Source organism: Lynx rufus, unplaced genomic scaffold, assembly GCF_022079265.1.
Source record: "Lynx rufus isolate CCGP_SWC_20201006 ecotype Redwood Valley unplaced genomic scaffold, mLynRuf1.p SCAF_2, whole genome shotgun sequence".
NCBI lineage: Eukaryota > Metazoa > Chordata > Mammalia > Carnivora > Felidae > Lynx > Lynx rufus.
This window is the reverse complement of record NW_025814834.1, coordinates 102,888,888-102,908,455: the sequence shown is the minus strand read 5'-3', so window position 1 is coordinate 102,908,455 and position 19,568 is coordinate 102,888,888. Positions and strand designations below refer to the sequence as shown.

Sequence of the window (19,568 nt, the reverse complement as noted above, 5' to 3'; positions counted from 1 at the left end):
AGTTATTCCCTAGTTGTTTCCCACATATCTGAGTTCCTAAGCCCCACGGCCTCTAGAAAAGTGAGGCTTATGTAGTCAGCGCTATTAATTATTGTTGTGGGGGAGATGGCACCATGGGCTAGTCCACTTAGCTTCCGAGTGGCTTCCGCTCACGCAGCTGGTTCTCTGCACTCCGTGCCATGCAAGCAGACGGCCAGTCAGGGTCACAGTGCGTGGCGTGCAAGGAGGGTGCTGAGGTACGAGGCCCACCCTTCTGGCCCCCAGGATGGGTCAACGAGCAAGGCAGATGTGCTCCAATGAGAGGGGCAGGGAAGCATCACCTGCTACTCTGCCAAACGACAGAGGGTTTATAGAAGGGCACACAGCTGGAAACTAGCACAGAGCTGCTAATCTCCTAGCACGAGGTCTCATCCGTTCCCCCAGACTCATCCCCTCCTTAATTAGGCAGAGGATCAGCCCCCGAGAGCCATCGTGGGCACTGGGAGCTTGTCCAGCCAGGCTAGGCTGCCTCCCCTGAGTGCAGCCATTAGATCGTCGGTTCAGGAAAACATCTGGGTGTTCCGGATTTACTCAGAATCAGTCAACGTAGTCAACTGCAAGGTAGGCCGGCAAGAACACAGGCGTGGAGGCGGCTGGGGTCATATTTCAGCCCCTGCCACTGATTAGCTAGGCGGCCTCGACGAGTCATGTTACCTGAGCCTCAGTTTCCTCATCTGCACATGTTACCCATTTGAATGAGTTGTAGTAAAGATCATGGGGGACAAGCGAAGTGCCACAACGTGAGCCTGTTAAATTCGCTCACTCTTCATTTTGTTCCTCTCTACCTAGGATTTTTAAAAACCTTTTGTCTGTGTCAAGCAGAAATAGACGCGCCTAAATCAATACGTGGCGTTCTCTGCTGAATGGAAACATTTACTCTGTAATTTTCTAAAAATGTGCCCTGAGATGACGGCCTGGAGGTTGTGCACACATTTCGCACCAAGGCAAACTGCAGGGAGAGACTGGCTGCTCTTTGGGGCTCAGGGAGTGGAAGAAGGGTGGGCAGCAGAACACGGACAGGGGGGCAGCAGGGAGAGGTTGGTGGTCAGGAGTGAGGCACCAGTGTGGTTTGGGACTGGCCCCTTGAGCTCTCTGGGGACCGCTAGCCCAACATCCAGCTCCCTGCAAGGGACGGTCCTTGTGCCACTGGTGTCCCCAAGCCACCCTCCCTCACCAGGATCCCCAGCTCCTGGATCAAACCTGCACAGGCTGCCTCTCTGCCTCCACACCCCTGAGAGTAGCCCTTTCCCACTGACGGTATTGCTCTCTTTCCCGTCTCTCTTCTCCCCGGGCTCTCAGCTCCTCGGGGTTGGGAATGGAGTCAGACTCACTTTTGTAACCCCAGCAATTAGCCCAGGGCCAGGCACAAATGAGGTCACACCCGAGCTGCACCTGGGTCATCTGGAGGGCTTGTTAAAACAAACCGCTGGGAGGGGCGCCTGGCGGGGGCTCAGTCGGTTGAGCGTCCGACTTCGGCTCAGGTCACGATCTCTAAGGTTGGTGAGTTCGAGCCCCGCATCTGGCTCTGTTGCTGACAGCTAGGAGCCTGGAGCCTGCCTTGGATTCTGTGTCTCCCTCTCTCTCTCTCTCTCTGTCCCTTCTGCACTCGTGTTCTGTCTCTCTCACTTTCAAAAATAAATAATAAAACATTAAAAAAATTAAAAAACAACACAAAACATACTGCTGGGCTCCATCCCCAGAATTTCTGCTGCGGATGCTCCCAGGACCACACTTTGAAGACCACTTCAGAAGATGAGCATAAAAGGGGCTGCGCAAGGGGTGAACCACTCCAGATGTGACTTTTTTCCTGGGTTGTTAAAGTCAGGCCCAGCCCTTAGCCTGCCTCCTCCCCTAAGTCCTCCCTGTGCCCTGGGACCCCTGGTATCAGTGCTCTCTCCCCATGCTCCTCTCAGCCATGGGAGGCAGGTGCATGTGCTCCAATCCCCTGACCCGCCCAGAGCTGGGTCCTTCCAGCGGAAAGGGGATCAGGGCCGTGGCAACATTGCTCCCAGAGCCAGTGGGGCAGACTCTCCACAAGGTGCTCTCAGGGCCTCTCCCCTCCCGCACGTGGGTCATCAGGCCCATTGCGGGCTGAGGGAGAAGAGAGGGGTACCACTGGGCAACTACACAGATCCTGGGCGACCCAGGAGCTCCCCGACACCCTGACTGGAGACGTCTTCCGGGAGGACTGAGTTTTCTGGATAGCCAAGAACTCAGATGGCCTGACTTCATACCCAGGGCTCGTCCACTACCACAATTTGACAGGTGGGCCAGGAAGAAGTGTTCACTGGACCGGTTCATTACCACCCGCTGCCAGCACATAGGCAGGAAGGTGGTCAGCGCTGGTTGGCAGGGGGAAGGGGGAAGTCCCCACGGTCAGCACCAAGGCCAGGGTCTTGACGCAGGGAAAATGGTAAGCCCTTAGGTTCCCATGCTACACGACCCCCCGGGGGCACCACCAACGTTGTAATCCCCATAAACAGTAACCTCTACAGTTGTGCAGTGCACATCCTGTGCAGTTTGATGCAATGGTCCTACCAATCCTAGTCTGCAAAATGGTTTGTTATTCCCTGAATACCTACTGCGTGCTCATGAGGTGTTCTGGCAGGAGGCCAGAAGATGGTCTAGCCTCTTGGGGCAATCAGGGGAAAAGCCAGCTACATCCTACGGTGAGGAGAAAAGTGCTTTCATGAGGGCATGCCCAGGCACTGGGGGAGCCAGGGAGTGGCTTATCTCTGCCCAGTGAGGTCAGGGCGCTGGCATGCGGGGGCAGCCAGCTCCCTGAGGGCTGGTTAATCCAGCCAGGCTGGAGGCTATCAGGCGGCGGCTGCTGAATCTGCAAGCCTCAGCGTCTGGGGTTGGGTGGCTTCTTGCTTTCCAGGGACACCTGGAGCTGCAATCCCCAAGAGGGGTCCCTTGTGGTCTGTGGCCACCCCAACCCCCTCCCCTCGCCATTGTGTGGGTTGGCAGAATTAGAGATCAGAGCCCCCGATTACTGGGCAGAAGGAGGTGTGGAGGCAGGGAAAGGGGCAGAAGCAGCCAAGACAAATAAGGGCAGCTCCAGGGGCTTCTGCCAAGGAGCTCAGCCTGCCTCCCTGGCCTGGTTCCTGAGCTTGGTTGGGGATGCACGCTTCCCCAGCTGATGGGCCACTTTTTCAAAGAAGCTTCTGAGAGGCACTGACTTCCAGTAGCATCTTTCTCTGGGCTCCTAAGGGCACTGGAAGTCAGCCTCTGCTCTCCAAATGCTCTCTGTGGGGCGGGTCATGCAATTAGTCCCCCACCCGTCCCCCCACCATGGGCTGGCTCCAGGCAGATCTCTGACTTTGCCAAGAATCCCTGAGAGCTCAAAAAGCTGGTCCAGGCAGCCCTGGGAGACGTCCCGGCTTCCTCCCGGATCCTAGGGGATCTTGAACTCTGGGACGCACTTTGCATCTGGCACTGTCACCCCACTACAATAGGGGTCACTTCTTACTCGTTTCTGTGTCTCTAGCACCTAGACTGGGGACTGGCACCGACTAGGTGCTCAGTTAATGTCTGCAGCTTGAATGACTTCACTGCTAGTTTCTGTGCCTGAAGGCAGAGTGTATCTAAGAGTCTTGGCCGTTCTCAGAACCTAGCGGGCCGTCCCATACCCCGGGGTGATTAAATACTACCATAATTTCTAATCCCTACCACAGCCTGGTCAGGTTGTCAGACCTGGCCAGGCATTTCACTCTTTGATAAACTTAATCACACAGAAGACTTATTATGCACAGAGGGGTTTAAACCCAACGAGACTCACGCAGCTCTGGCCAAAGTGGAAAACCAAACACCAGATGTGAGCCAGAGCGGGGAACAGCCTGGTATGTGGGTACCCACGAAAAAGGGCTTCAGGGATGCTGGGTCAGTGGTTCCAGGGCCTCTGGGCTTCTGACCCAGCAGGGAACAACCATTCGGAATAGTCTGCCCAGTCTGCATGAGGCAGGGGTGTCCAGGGGCAGGTGAGGCCCAGATTTAATCTTTTTGCCTGGAAAGCCCCTTCCCTCCAAATGACAAAATTCAAGGTCTGGCAGATACAATGGTGGGTACTTTCCCTAAGGAGTAGAGGGTGATGGGGTCCCTGACCACCCCTCCCCATGTGCTAATGTGGATAGTAAAACGATGGGAATGCAAGCTGGTGCAGCCACTCTGGAAAACAGTATGGAGGTTCCTCAAAAAACTAAAAATAGAACTACCCTATGACCCAGCAACTGCACCACTAGGTATTTATCCAAGGGATATAGGCGTATTGTTTCAAAAGGGTACATACACCCCCATGTTTATAGCAGCACTATCGACAAGAGCCAAAGTATGGGAAGAGCCCAAATGTCCCTCGGTGGATGAATGGATAAAGAAGATGTGGTATACACACACACACACACACACACACACACACACACACACACACTGGCGTATTACTCGGCAATCAAAAAGAATGAAATCTTGCCATTTGCAACGACGTGGATGGAACTGGAGGGTATTATGCTGAGTGAAATGAGTCAGTCAGAGAAAGACAAAAATCATATGACTTCACTCACATGAGGACTTTAAGAGACAGAACAGATGAACATAAGGGAAGGGAAACAAAAATAATATAAAAACAAGGAGAGAGACAAAACAGAAGAGACTCTTAAATATGGAGAACAAACAGAGGCTTACTGGAGGGGGTGTGGGAGGGGGGATGGGCTAAATGGGGAAGGGGCACTAAGGAATCTACTCCTGAAATCATTGTTGCACTAGATGCTAACTAATTTGGATATAAATTAAAAAAAAATTTTTTAAAAATGACAAAAGATGTTGATAGTAAAACTAATATAATTCATATTGAAATTCCCAGTCTGGTGAAATGAACAACAGCTTCTGTAAAACCTTTCCCATTTTATGAATCTGAAATAACAATCTAAGTATTGTTATGCAATACTTGCTATGCAAATAGAAGCAGCTTAAAGGAAGTCTTCTAGTTCCCTCTTCCCTCCACATGATTGCCCCTAAAGTCACATCGTGTAGAAATTCCGGGCTTCCCCAGGGCTGTGAGGTCCACCCTATTACAGGGGCAGTGGGACAGACACAGCCCAGCACCTAGCAAGGGCCTGGCACGTGGCACATTTGCAATAATCAGGCGTCAAATGAACAGCAGACATTGGGAGGTGTGGCCAGACTCACAGTGCGGAGAGATGCTGACAGCGGACTTGCACCCTCGGGGTCTGGCCTGCGGAAGGCTATCATCACTTCCATTTTGCAGATGAGAAAACTGAGGTCCAGTTAAGACTTCCTTAAGGTCCCAGAGTTGGCTCTTGCCTGAGTCCCAGCTAGTCCCTGCATTCAAGCTGCCTCCTGGGTGGTGAGGGCGGGCAGCTCGTGCTGGGGCATGAATAATAGCCAGTCACCTGGTCTGCATGGGGCTCTGGGGTGGTCTGCTCCCTTCCTCCCGCCTTTCCGTCTGCCCTGCTGGGCTGCCCAGACTCACACTTTCCAGCCTCTCATTCTCAGCTGTTTCTGCAAATCTGGGGCTGCCCTCTATCCTGGATTCCAAACCACCACAGCACGGGTCCCAGGCCCTCCGTCTCCCTCTCCCTGAGGGGTCTGAGAGGCAAGAAGGAGGCTCCACCTGGGTCCAGGCACTCACCCCAGACCCCTCACAGCTGACCTCAGCAGGGACAGGACAGAGGAGGCCAGTCTCAAATCCGGGTTTAAAAGCTGGGTTAGAGCCGCACACGTCTTAATTGGTACATTTCTATTTTCTCTGTGGGCATTTTTCCTTGCTGATGGACTCTTACAAACATTTTACTGTTGTATTTCTTGCACTACTGCCTGGAATCGTTATTTCGACATCATAAAAAAATCATTATATTTTTAAAAGAAAGACTGAGAATTCCTACAAAAGAGAATACAAAAAGCTTGGGCAGGCAGACACACACACACACACACAGGCCCATCCACACACAAATATATCTACGTGCAAGTTTAGGCTGACAGGAAAAAGAGGTTTCTCGCCATACCGCTTTGCAAAGTAGAAGTGAATGAATAATTGATAGGGCTTTTTCCAAACATCTAGATTTTTTAAAATTATTCTAGAAAAATCCGGTTCGATTACTTAGAGCCGCAGTTCTGTGCTAAACCAACCCAGAAATGGTTACCAATAAGTAAAATTTACGATTCCCACTGAGCCAGCCTTCCACGGAATTGCATCATAAACACGAACATCTTTGTTTTGACCCGCCAGAGTCCACAAAGCCGCCGCTCTCACTAACTGAAGGCACTCTCTGATCCACCCTCGAGCCCTTTACTCTGAGTAACATTCCTGACTTCACGTACCGATGACAGTATTTCCCACTTTCTTTTGGCAAGAACTTCATCCATCTCACCGCACTCACCCTTCGCCGCCAGTTGCAAATGAGCGGTGCCTGAACCGAGGTCACGAAGCTTTAGTTCTTCTGACTCCCCGAGATACTGGGGCACCCGTAAGCGGGCCAGGGGTTGGTGGTGCTGGTGGGAGAGGCCCACGCGCCACCCGCGCCACCCTGGATCTGTGCCCTAACCAGACTTACCAACAACGGGCTGATGCGACATTTGGCCAATGCCAGTGTCTGATGCATGAGTCCCTTGATGGCCCCACGGGGATCCAGGCCACAGCTTCTTGCTTGGTCCCCCTCCGGTGTGCGGGCAGCCTGACTCTGTCTTGGAAGTCAGGGCTCAGGCTGACCCTCACAGGCGAGGGACCTGCCGGGCTTGGACAGCTGTGCTGCTGCCCCCCTCAGCCTACACACCAGCTCCTGGCCACAGGGACTGGCCGGGGAGTGGTGACTGATGCTTGGTTACAGAGCGCGCTGGGAGAGAGCAGTTCTGGTTGATACTTCCTGTTTGGGGAGGAAACCTCACTGGTAATAATTAGTGGCTCAGACTCCAGCGTCTCTGCCACAGGAACTGAGGCAGGACAGCCAGCAGAGCCCAGGATGCATAAAATGAATAAATGTCATCCAATGCAGGGTGGGCCACCTCCGTGTGTGTGTGTGTGTGTGTGTGTGTGTGTGTGAGAGAGTGTGAGTGAGAGAGAGAGAAAGAGAGAGAGAGAGAGAGAGAGAGAAAGAGAAAGAGAAAGAAAGAGAAAGAGAAAGAAAGAGAAAGAAAGAGAAAGAAAGAGAAAGAAAGAGAAAGAAAGAGAAAGAAAGAGAAAGAGAAAGAGAGGTGCGTTTATTCTTCGGATTACAAAGCCAAACATAATGGCTGCAGAAAGTGGCAATTTATCAATTGCTGTGGGGGTAATTTATTGCAATCACTGCAGCTGTCCTTGGCTTGTGATGGTTTTCTCAGCATTTTGTGCCAACAAAGACTTCATGGTCGCCTTTATTTGCCTGTCGGTACACACAGTGTGGAGAAAGACAGACGGAAGGACCCACAGACAGGAGACAGTATTGTTCCGAGGGCAAAGCAGGGATGCGTGTGCCTTCCTGCCGCTGGTGGCTCTTCTAGTGACCCTGGGGGCCAGGCTGACGGCACACACGGAGGTCAGAGTTTTCGAGGCTTTTTTTTTATCATTGACATTAATGATGCCAAGCCCAGTCTTAGGACAAGTATATGCAACTACTTCCAACTTGTTTGAAAACTGGTGACCTTGGAAAACAGGAGCTTTGAGTCACCCTGGGCATTTGGATAACCAGAATATGCACGGCCGGGCCCCGGGCGGGTTTATTCTCTTATTACAAGCCCAACAGCGCCTGCATGGCCATCTGACTGCTGTGGCCCAGTGCCTTGTCTCCTCTACCAGAAACCTCCTGTGGGCAGGGGTATTCCTGAATCTCCCAAGTCCAGCGTCGGCCAGTGCACACCGACAGACTTCCCTTGCCTTAGCTCACTTTTCATTCCCTTCTTTCTGGTCTCTGCCACCCACCCCCCCCACTTCTGCCAAAGCTTATTACCTCCACCTTACATCTTGACATCCTGTCCAGCCAAATTCCCCTTCCTTGGGGACTGAGGACGCCTCCCAGCCCCCATAGCCCCTCAACTGTCTCTCCCGGCTCTGCGTTCACAGAGGATCTAGGTAGACAGACCTAGGTGTGAATTCAGGTTCAGCTGCGTAAGCAGTGTGACGTTGGGCAGGCTCCTTTCCTTCTCTGTTCTGATGATTAAGCAAAACAGTGAAAATGAAAGCCCCTGAACCCACATCTCAGGACGGCTTTGGTTTACACGTTTCCTGTGTTTTGCTGTGGACCGTTCACTGCATGCTGTCCTGGAATCTTCTCCCTCTGCTGCCTGGTGGTGCTGTGTATTGTCACTCAGCTTCCCACTTAGACTGTGAGCTCTCCAAAGGGCTGAGACCTGGTGTCCCACACCCCTGTGCATCCACACCGCCCTGCTCGTGGTAATTCTGCCATGAGGCCCGTAGATGCCTGTTGGGCCGACGGGGGCTCAGGCAGTGTTCTCAAACGGTAGTGAACACGGATTGGGGTCGTAGTGAACACGGGATGGCGGGGGAGCTTAGGCTGCAGATTTCCAGGCAGTCCCAGAGGGCCCCTCTCACCCCCCCCACCCCCACCCCTGCCCCGATTCATACTTCGGGCGGGCTCAGCACTCTCTGTCCCTATCACAGCTTCTGGGTGGTCTCTGATCCCTTTGAGGAAGCTGTACTGTCAGGAACTCACACTTTCTTCGGAAAGCAAACCCCCCAGCTGTGAGTGGACAGGAGCACGCCCCCTGTTCCCACAGGGGTCCAGGTCAGCTGTGGTTCCCGGTCTCCTGGGGTTTTCAGTGAGCCCTCAGCTGTGCCCTGAGTTCCCCCTCCCCCTTCGCCACACACAGCCATGCTAGATTAGAACATCCAAGAAGAACTGTAGCAAAGGTTACAGGAGGACGACAGGCCCAAGAGGCAATACACAACAGAGCGTTGTCAGCCTTCCAATCCAGGAACACCGCGAGGGCAGGGCTTTCCTGGCTAGAAGTTCCCAACCCCCCACACAATCCTTGGCGGCCCCGCCCAGCACCGGCCTGTTTCCTTCCCTTCCAGGGCCAGCCACTACCTTATTTCTGGCCACCCTGCAGCCATCTGGTCTTAAAAAAGCGCCTGGTCTTAACCTCTTGTGGCCGCCCAGCCCTGCACCCAGGTTGTTTGTGGCTGACTCACAGGGCAGTGGTGATCGACTCCCCCACCCTGCCCACTGTATCCCACGTACAGGCCTGGCTGGTCACCCAGTCCCCGCACGGGCCCCTCGGATTCCAAACGGCCCACCCTCCTGACGCCGCAGGCCACCCCATCTTTGCGCAGACTCCACCTGTAGGGCCCGTGTCCCAGCCAACACCTTCCCACTGTGTGCCTGCATGATTCACCTTCAGAGAGAACCTCACCCGGACCGCAGGGCATACTGTCACCTCCAGTAAAATCACAAGCCTACCTTCCCCACGGGCCTGATGGCCACACCACAAGCATCGGGGGTGACAGCACCAGGAAGGGTCAGCCACCACAGACCCCAGCACGCCGGCTTTGGGACACCGCTGTCTTCCCTGGGAACTGAGATGGCCCGTTTGCCAGCCCCCAAATTCCTTCACATTTACCCGTGATTGATTTTATTATACTCTTGGGGCTCTGTTTTTCAGTTTAAACATCCGAGCTATCCTAATCTGATAGCTCTAGAAAGCTTAGGAACGTGTGCTTCCATCCCACCTGGCTCTCATTAAGCGGAAGGGCGAGGTAGGAAGAAGTTGGTGCCTGATTGCAGGACAATTAGTGCCCACCTGTTGCACATTCTGCCAGGTGACTGTGGTGATTTACAAGGACGGACTGATTGGGAAGAGCCGAGCAGCAGGTAATTCTCCGGTGATAGGGTTCCACACCCCAGGGGGAACCTGGGGGGTTCTGCCCAGGGGGTTGAAGTGACAATACAGGCCTTTTTGATCCTGCATAAGTTAGCAGTGGCTGCTCCCGCCCGCCCTCTGCCGTCTCTGGTTTTGGATCCTGGCTCTCATTAGCTGTGGGACCTGGGACTCAATGATGCTGAGCCCCCTCACTTCTAATTGGAAATAAGGGGGGAGGGGGGCGCCTGGGTGGCTCGGTTGGTTAAGCGTATGTCTCTTGATTTCGGCTCAGGTCATGATCTCAGTTTGTGAGTTCGAGCCCCACACTGGGCTCTGCGCTGACAGTGCAGAGCCTGCTTGGGATTCTCTCTCCCCCCTCTCCCTCTCCCCCTACCCTGCTCATGCTCTCTCTCTCTCTCTCGCTCTCTCAAAATAAATAAAAACTTAAAACACAAAGAAGTGGAGAGTGTGGGGTTTTGCTGGGTTAGAAATGACCATGGACACTCATCCCACCAGAAGTGGGACTCAGTCTTGAGGACCTGGCACCAAGACGGTGCTCAGTACCCTTTGTTGAGTGAATAAATGATGAGGCAGAATTTGGACAAGCAGATATAGTTAGTAGTCTCTCAAGTTTGGGATAGAAAGAACGGATTGGAGTCTCGTGTTTAACTTGGGAAAGTTACATCTATCTCCTTAAGAGACTCTAAGGTTCAAATGTGCTTATGGATATGTCACGCTTGGGGCCTGACAGGTGGGGAACTGAATGTTCAGTGATGATGACTGTCATTTCAGGTGTAATCCAAGCAGTGCCCATGGCATGCCAAGGATGTGAAGGGCTGGTCTGTAGATGTGTGGACAGGTCAGAAAGCTGGCGGGCCCAGCCGCAGAGGGCAGCAGGAGGAAATGAGAGTTCTGTAGTCCAATGTTTGGAAACCACCTAGAGTGATTTCCCCACGCCTTGGTTCCCCTCTCCAAGTTCTGGAACCTCCACAGCCTCCTGGATTCGGAACGGGGTTGGCAAGGACAGGATATGAGTGGGAAAAGAAGCACACCCCCCTCCAGCCCCCCCGGCAGGGAGGAAAGGAGCCAGCTTGGCTTTAGGTTTTAATGACTGCTTTGAAAGGCAAGCTTCCTGGTTTTAAATCAAGAGGCTCATCCTCAGTCCAGATGCTAGAAAGCAATTTCACGGAGTGCTCATCTTATGAAGCTTGGACCGCCCAGGCAAGGGAGACGTGGCCACCACACCAGTGGGGAGGGCAGGGAGGGGTAGACCCAGCCGCAGAGAGCCCAGACATCCCTGCAGACCCAGCTCCCCGGCTCCATCCCAACCTGCCTGAAAATCACCCCAGCCACTGAAATGTTCTTTGGCAGGCCGGTCAGAGAACGAAGCAGGAGGCACAGACTTTTCCTTCCAGTCTGGAAGACACTGGCCAGGACACTAAGCAGGGAGCCTCGAGGCCTGAGCCCTGCAGCCATCTCTGAAACATAGAAGAGGATGTGGAGGCCACTCTATGGGCTTTAGTTACCTTTTCTAGGGAACTGAGGGGGCTCGGACTAGAAGAGCAATGAGCCTAGAAGGTCTCCAGCTGATTAACACTCAAATCCTGGGGGAAGAGGGAAGGATCTGATATTTTTTGCACTCCTAAAACTCATCACTTCACACAACTAATCCCTCAGGCAGGTATTATTGTCACTGTCTTATAGAGATATCAAGTGCAGCGTCCCTTAGCAAGGTAGATGAAGAAGCAAGTGTGGAGAGCTGAGGACTTGGCCAAGGTCACATGGTGAAGAGCTGAGATTCAGACTCGGTTCCATCTGACTGCAAAGCCAAGGGCTCTCACTTACCGTGAGGCAGCTGAAGCTGCCTGACCCCCCCCTCCAGGGCTCAGGTGCGCAGCTTTGGACTATAGTCCTTAACTCTCACTGTTTAATTACCTGGAGCCCTGCCCAATACTCTGATAAGCACAAGGAGGGAAGGGCCAGGGGGCAAGGAAGGGAAATGAACTGAAGAGGGCACATCTGTGATCCCAGGGTGACCACAGGTCCTGGGGAGCTCAGCAGGCTTGGGACTGGCTGTCCAACCTCCTAGTAAACAGGTGGCCTGGAATGAGCTCTGGGCTGGCTCTGAGGTCACTCCAGGCCTTCCCCCCAGATTGCCTGGCTAAGGCCACCTGCCCATCATTCAAAGCCTCCTTCAGGAAAGTTTCTATACCTCACCGATGCCCCCCTAAGTCCATTTCTCCATCAGACAATGATCAAGCACATGCTCCCAGCTGCCCCATCACCCCTCTCCCCATTCCCCCAGGCCACCGGGGATAGAGACAGGCACAGAGATGGGTTAAGACAGTCTCAGTCCTCCAGGTGCTTCTGGCTGGGTGCAGGGTCATGCAGCCTCTGATTCAGTCCAGGTGGATGGGATCTAGGCATCTGTATTTTTAACAAACCATGCAGGTGGCTGAGGGGGCACACCCCTGTGAGACCCTTTTGGCCTTGTGGATATCCTGGACCCCATCACTGCATTTTTTGGGCTTCCACCTCTGAGAACATGGCCTGTCGGTCTCACTGGCAGGCTCTGGGCTTCTAAGTCCGATAAATCTGTGTACAAATCCCTATTTCTGCAACTTGCTACCTGCGTATCTTTGCCAAATAGCCATGCTTTCTGGGGCTCAGTTTCTCCATCTGTAACAAGATGACAGTCGTGCCTTCCTGGCCCGAGGATTAACTGGGACAGTGCATGCATAGCAAGCTGCCTGGCACAGATAAATGCACAATAAATGTCCGCTATTAATTATATCATCACTGCACTCTGATAGACAGAAATACTTCCCTGGGGCTATTTCCAGAACCCCACTTCCCAGAGTCTGTTTCAGAGGCGGCCCTGGACACCCGGGAGGCCTTTCGGTGCCCTCTGCCACGGCTTCTGCAGGACCTGCCTACATTTTCTCCGTGGTTTCCGCCTCTTGGGCCCCAAAGACATTAGCTCAGTGTACCTTTCATCTACCCAGAGCGCCCAAAGTTCCAACCACACCCCTGTGGGCAGCCTGCCCCCACATTTCGGGGAAATAGGCAGGAGAGTTGAGTTTCCCAGGCAAGAGCTCGTGGCCAGAGGCAGGCACTGGTCAGCCTGGCCCCTTCCAGTCCAAGGTCGGGCGCCCCGCCCCGGTCGGCCTGCTCCTCTGGGGCCGACAAGCGGCTGGGAGGCCTGGCGGGGAAGGTCCCGCCCACCGCTCCCCGCCCTTCCCTGAGACCCGCCGGCCGGAGCCTCGGGGACCGAGGACCCGAGCATTTGGCCGGTCCGCAAGGCTGCAACCCGGGTCCGGACGCGCGTTCTCCCTAGTCCCGCCCCGGGCAGGGCGTCCCCGGGCCCTGTCTCCCGGCACCGCGCACGCTGCTGGCGTCCCCAGGGAAGGCAGGCGCGCAGTGGAGGACCGGGGATCCGGGTTCTCTGTCGCCGGGCGCACGTGGCTCGGTCCCAGCGGCCCCGGTCGCCCGCAGACGCGTGGCGGCGCCCGGCTTTGGAGCGGCGGTGGCGCAAGGGTGCAGCGGGGGCAGCCGCCGGGGCGGGGTGGGGGGTCCCAGGCAGGGCGCAGCCCACAGCCCCGCGAAACGCGGCGGAGGGGGTCACTCACCAACCCGGCGCGCCGCTCGGAGCAGCGGCGGCGGCTGAAGGTCCGCGTTGGAGGCGGTGGCTCGGCCCGGAGGCTCCTCCCCTCCCGGCGCCCCGCCCGCCCCCGGGGCCGGACCTGCGGGGGAGGTGGCCGCCCGCCAGCCCGCCCCTGCTAATCAGCCTCCGCCGCCGCCCCCAGCAGCGCAATCGGGGAGCTGCAGGGTGCTCTGGCCCTGCAGCCGGGCGGCGGCACCCTACGACCCTCCGCCCCCGGGCCCGAAGTTCAGAGCCAGCCCGCCCCCTTCCTGATCTACTTCCCCTCCTCCCTGCCGGGGCTCAAGTGTGCAAAACTCCCGAGCCACCACTTAACCAGGACAATGAGGGCGCGGAGACCAGAGTGACTTCTGTGTCCCGCTTCCTTAATCGGAGGGACACTTCAAATCCATTACCATTTTATAACCGGGGGTGAGTGGTAGGTCGGGTTTGCACAGATGGTAAGAGACCAAAGTGTCAGGTTGGATCCTGCTTCCGTCATTTTTGCAGTGGAAGCAGGCAGTAGAGGCCCCTTCTCAGCAAGGCAGGCAGCATCCAGGCACAATGGTCCTGGCATTTCTCTGTCCCTTGTCCACTCATTGGGCAGACTTTTGGTCCTTGCCCCTAGTCCTCAGGTTTCAAGGCCTGGGAGCTTGTGGAGGGCCCTTGGGAGGAGCTGCTGGGGACAATGGAGATTGCCTTCCTGTCTTGACTTGCTGGGCCCCCAGACAATCCCCTGCCCCTGAGAAAGGTGGCCCCCAACACTGTCTACTGGCCTCCCCCCATGTGGGTGGCTGTAAGGCGAGAATACCTTAGGGGTATCTTTCTAGAGGTGCTCCCATCTGAAGCCCTTTCTCACCTGCGACTTCACAGCAGGTGCTGCTGGTTTATTCCCCTCCCTTTACAGGTGAGGGTCCTCTGGTTAGGTGGGGTACTGTTGGCATTAGGGTCCGTCATCTGGGAGGCTGACTTGGAGGTTTCCAGACCTTGGGACTCGGTCTAGAATATGCCTGGGGGGCATATTCCTTCAGCTCCTGATAAGGAGCTTCTGATTACTCCGGGGAGCCAAGCTGGGCGGGGAGATAAGCCCTGGGGAGGAGTTATCTGAGCCCCGAGGTCAGACACAAGGGGCTGAGCCCTGCAAATGGACCCCAAAGAGCACAATAGAGGGGTGAAGAGGCAGAATCGCGACCTCCTCCTGGTGGGAAGGCTGCTATGAAGGGCCTCTTCTCCCCACCCCCACCCCCACCCGCCCTGAGATCCGCCCCAGAGAGCCAGAGCCTGCCCCGCCTCCATAGTTTCCTCCAGCCTAGAATACCCTGCGTCCCCAGCTCTCGCTGCGAGGCCCCAAGGCCCAGATCCTCTCGCACCTCCTTTTGCCCCGCCCTACCCCAAGGCAACACCCACTGAGCTCCTGCAGCAGTTCTCAAAGGTCCCTTTTCCGTTCAACACTCAGGGAATCCTGCCATACCACACAGTGTTCCATGTGCCAGGGACCCAGGTGCCCCATGCCTGGTCCCTGCCCTTGGATGGTAGGTTGCTGCTGCAGTGGGTTATAAACTTTGGGAAGATAGGAACCAGTTCCTAGCCCCCTTTGGTGACCCCACGCACTAGGTGTTCTTTAAGTATCTGGCAGATGGCCATCTCTGAGCATCCTTCCTGCAATGCCAGTGGACGGCACGAGGAGACCGTGCTTGAGAAATGGAAGCACTCAGAGGTCTTCTGCCATTCTTGGAAGGACCCTTGGATCTGCCCAGCATCCTTCCAAGGACACCTGGTGGGGCTGTTTGTGGGGCTCCCCATGAGCTGGAGAGGTGAAGGCTGGCCTGGCAGAGGGCTACAGAGGGAGGAATGTCCTAAGCATGCGCTTCCTCGGGAGAACACCCAGGGGCCTGAAAGGGTCGGGGCGTAGGTAATTGAATGCCCTTAAGTGGACAGACATCACCCACCCTGTCGGCCTTTGGCGCTTTGCTTGTCCGTCTCCCCCTGGATTGGGAGCACATTGAGTGGAAGCTTATCTGGCACGGGGTCCGGTGTGGATGAGGGTTCAAGAAATGTTTCCTGAATGTTTGGGGGTGGGGAGGCAAACTTTTGGAAGCAGATGAGCTCTGTCCTGATCTAGGGGAGAGGACGGTATGTTGGCATTGGCTGAGCACCTCCTCTGCGTCGGCCTCGTGTCTGGTCAGGCCAAGGGCAGAGCAGTCAGAGCCATCCTTTCAAGATGTTGGGCAGATCCTGTTACTTCTCCGCTCCCCGCCTCCCACTCACCCCCATCCTGCCAGGATGGCCTCCTCCCTTTTCCTCAGATAGATTTGGCAGGGTCCTCAGGCAGGCCACAGTCCTTGCCGTTCCCTCTGCCTGGACCCTGGTCGTCCCTATGGCCCTCTCTCCCTCTCTCAGTTCCTAGCTGAAATATTATCTCAGTGAGATCTACCCCATCGTCCCCTCATCCATGTACCTTGCCCTATTTCTTTCTTTTTTTTATGTTTATTTTTTTAATTTTTTTTTAACGTTTTATTTATTTTTGAGACAGGGAGAGACAGAGCATGAACAGGGGAAGGTCAGAGAGAGGGAGACACAGAATCTGAAACAGGCTCCAGGCTCTGAGCTGTCAGCACAGAGCCCGACACGGGGCTCAAACCCACAGACCGAGAGATCATGACCTGAGCCGAAGTCGGCCGCTTAACCGACTGAGCCACCCAGGCACCCCTATGTTTATTTTTGAGAGAGAGAGAGAGAGATAGAGCCCGTGCGAGCCCCAGAGCACGCATGTGAGTGGGGGAGGGGCGGAGAGAGAGGAGGACAGAGGATCTGAAGCCAGCTCTGTGCCGACAGCGGAAAGCCTGATGTGGGGCCCAGACCCACAAACTGTGAGATCATGGCCTGATCCGAAGTCGGATGCAAAGTGTTTCTTCCCTAACATGCTGTCAAACACACTTTTCCTATTTGTTGTTCATTAACTGTCCCCTCCCACAGAAATGCGAGCCCCCCCCCCCCACCCCAGAGTTGCATCTGCCTCATTCACTTCTGCATTTCCAGTACCTCGAACAGTGCCTGGCGCAGGGTTGCTGAGTGAAGGTACCCCCATTCTCACCCTTCTTCACCTCCTTCAGCATCCCTGGGAAGCTTCCCCCATGGCTCCAGAGCACCTCCTTTGCCTTCCCCAGAGCTAGCATGGTTCTGGGACAGACCTGGTATATGCACTGTTGGAAGTCTGGGCCTAGAGCTGCTAAATATTGTCTTTACAGAGCCCCTGGTGTCGGCCTCCAGAGGTAGCCCTTTTTTCTGAAGACAAGGCTAGCCCTTGGGCTAGGAAGACAACAGTATCCAGGAAGAGAATCTGAGTTCATTGCCTTCTTGGGCCAGAGAGAAGAACGTTGTGCACTCTCAGCTTCTTGGATCGATCCGGCATCTGTAGGCTAGGACAGAGCCCATCCATTTCACAAAATAAACACCCTAATTGACTATGAGGAGATGCCACGAGAAGCTATGTGCCCAATGTGCTCTGACGCCTGCGGGCCAGGCCACCTGGACCTAGTCCTGCTGGGCCGGGGCTACAGACCCAGGGAGGGCGCTCCTCACCAGTGCTGTCCTCCCAGCCTCCGGGCACAGAGAGCTGCTCCCCGACGTGACGGAGGGAATGAGGCTGCAATTCAGATTTAAGTTTACAGACTGTTACCACTTGGCACCTTATTTTGAACCAATATCGTGTGACATTGTAAGGCGCGGCTTACAGGGCACTGGGACCCCCACCCCTGCACCCCAGAACTTGGTACTCTGGCGTAAGACTGCCTTCCTTCTTCTTCTTCAGTTTATTTATTTGTTTTGAGAGAGAGAAAGGGAGAGTGGGGGAGGGGCAGGGGGCAAGAGGGAATCCCAAGCAGGCTCCGCTTTGTCAGTACAGAGCCGGATTCGGGGGCTTGATCTCACGAACCGTGAGACCATGACCTGAGCCGAAATCAAGAGTTGGACTGAGCCACCCAGGAGCCCCGAGACTGGCCTTCTTCCAGTCTCTTCCTGACTCTTCCAGAGTCCATGTTGAAACATGGGCTCTCCCAAGAGGAAAAGCCCTCTGAGCTCAGTGAAATGAGCTGTATATCCACAGGAGATTTAACACTGGCCAGCACGAGAGTGTGGAGAAGGTTCTAAAGGCAAGTGTTGGGGCGCCTGGGTGGCGCAGTCGGTTAAGCGTCCGACTTCAGCCAGGTCACGATCTCGCGGTCCGTGAGTTCGAGCCCCGCGTCAGGCTCTGGGCTGATGGCTCAGAGCCTGGAGCCTGTTTCTGATTCTGTGTCTCCCTCTCTCTCTGCCCCTCCCCCGTTCATGCTCTCTCTCTGTCCCAAAAATAAATAAACGTTGAAAAAAAAAAATTAAAGGCAAGTGCTAATAAAAGGGGAGGGGGATAACGACTGGGGGTGGGGTGGGCAGGAGAAACCATTCCTCTCAGGGAGTCACTAGCACTTAGTAGGTACTTAACTCTGTGTAAGATGAAGCGTCTTGGCTTGTGACTAGACCACCGGTGGTCAGTGAGAATGTAGGAGCATTCGGTGGGCCCAGAAGCATCCATCTATAGTAGCATTACACTGTCTTTCAGTTGTGGGTGGGTGGTTGCAAAGGCACACAGCTGGAGAAGTCTGGGTTTTAGTTAGTCCTTGCTCCACATGTGGTGCATGTGATGGCCTGGGGGTAGGGGTGGGGGTGGGGGGTTAGAATTGCCGAGTCTCAGGCCCACCCCAGAAGTCCTGAATCAGAAGTACATTTCAACCCGGTCTGCCGGAGCTTATGTGTATGTTCAAGTTTGAGAAGGACTGGGACAAATGAAACCAGCAACTCCTTGAACACCAGGGCCAAGGCCGAGGATCAGAAACCGTGAGCAGACAACACTCTCACCCTTACTGAGCGGCACTTTAACACCGTATCCTTTGCTTTCTCAGAGTCTCTTATGAGTCATCAAATAGGCTGACTCAATCTGCTTGTGAATTTGTATAAATATGGAGTAACTGACTCTGTCCTTCACAACAATGCCTCTTATACAAAACTCCAAGAGGAGAAATGGAAGATGAGTACGCTTACTCCTTTCCAGTAACTGATCTTCTCCTTTTACCGTGGGGACCAGGATACTCAGACGCATATTCACGTATTTTCCCCTAGACCATGATTTTTTGTGTCAAGTTGACGATCAGCCGCATCGTTAAACTTTTTTGCTCGAAGCTATCCTAAGTTGCTTTTGGAAAAAGCCAATTGTGCAGGCGAAAGGAATAGGAAACATCCGTGTGCCTTAGTGGCCAGTCCTCTCTCCCCCTTGACGGCCATCACCCTTTCATGGCAACAGCAGGGTCGTGGCACGTCCTCTATTAGAATTTTGAGGAGAGAACAGAGGAGTAGGGAGAAGGACGTGCCTTCAAACGTCAGCTGGGTGTTACGGAGGAAAGAAAACCCACCCAGCTAGGGGTCACAGCCGGGGAAATCATGACAGGGGGCTCACACCATGCCCCTTCCTGCTACCTCTGTGCCCATGCACACGTCTCACCTGATTGGGAGTGCAAGGTACTGTCCTTCGTGCCAGGGGCCTCCTTGCAGGCTGGGGCGGGGGGACGCCGTTCAGCAGAGGCCTCAGTAGCCATCTCTCCATGTGTTGCTCCCTCTGCTGCTGGGTCCCCAGGTGGGGTATCTGCACTCAGCTCGCTCACTGCGAGGGGTGGGGCGGGGAGGGGGTGTGTGGGCGGGGGAGAGAGTCAGGTGAGGCTGTTCAAGGACTGGAGTGTGGCAGCAGCTCTGCAGGGCAGAGGCGGGGTCACTGACCTTGGGCTCATCTACAAACACACTGTGGTCAGTGGCTGAGATAAGCCCTTCCCCCACCTGGGGATGTGTTTGAACCTGCTCAGTTCTGGTGCCTGGGTCTTGGCTCTCAAGGAAAGGGAAGGGAAGGGAAGGGAAGTGACATGTGCTGAGGTCCCACTTTGAGGCCAGCGCTGTGGCAGGTTGAAATCACTCCATGTAAGCCTCCCTGGCCCCCGCATCCCTGAATGGGATCAGCCCCATTTTTCAGATGAGGAAAGTGACCTCATGCCCAGAAGAAGCGGCA

At 54.8% G+C, this 19,568-nt stretch overlaps 1 protein-coding gene across 2 annotated transcripts in view; it reads right to left on the bottom strand.

Annotated features, from left to right (window-relative positions):
• STEAP3 (STEAP3 metalloreductase) overlaps positions 1–13,533 on the bottom strand; it is a 44,589-nt gene extending 31,056 nt beyond the window's left edge. The window contains exon 1 of one of the 2 annotated variants that reach the window (XM_047085626.1): positions 13,473–13,533. Coding sequence is in view for 1 of the 2 variants with exons in the window: in XM_047085625.1 (XP_046941581.1) it covers positions 6,606–6,627 (22 nt within the window). In the remaining variant the exon portion in view is untranslated. Of the gene's footprint in view, positions 1–6,605; positions 6,819–13,472 lie in introns of those variants that run through there. The other variant, XM_047085625.1, reaches the window with a different exon arrangement.
• Between the last annotated feature and the right edge of the window lie 6,035 nt (positions 13,534–19,568).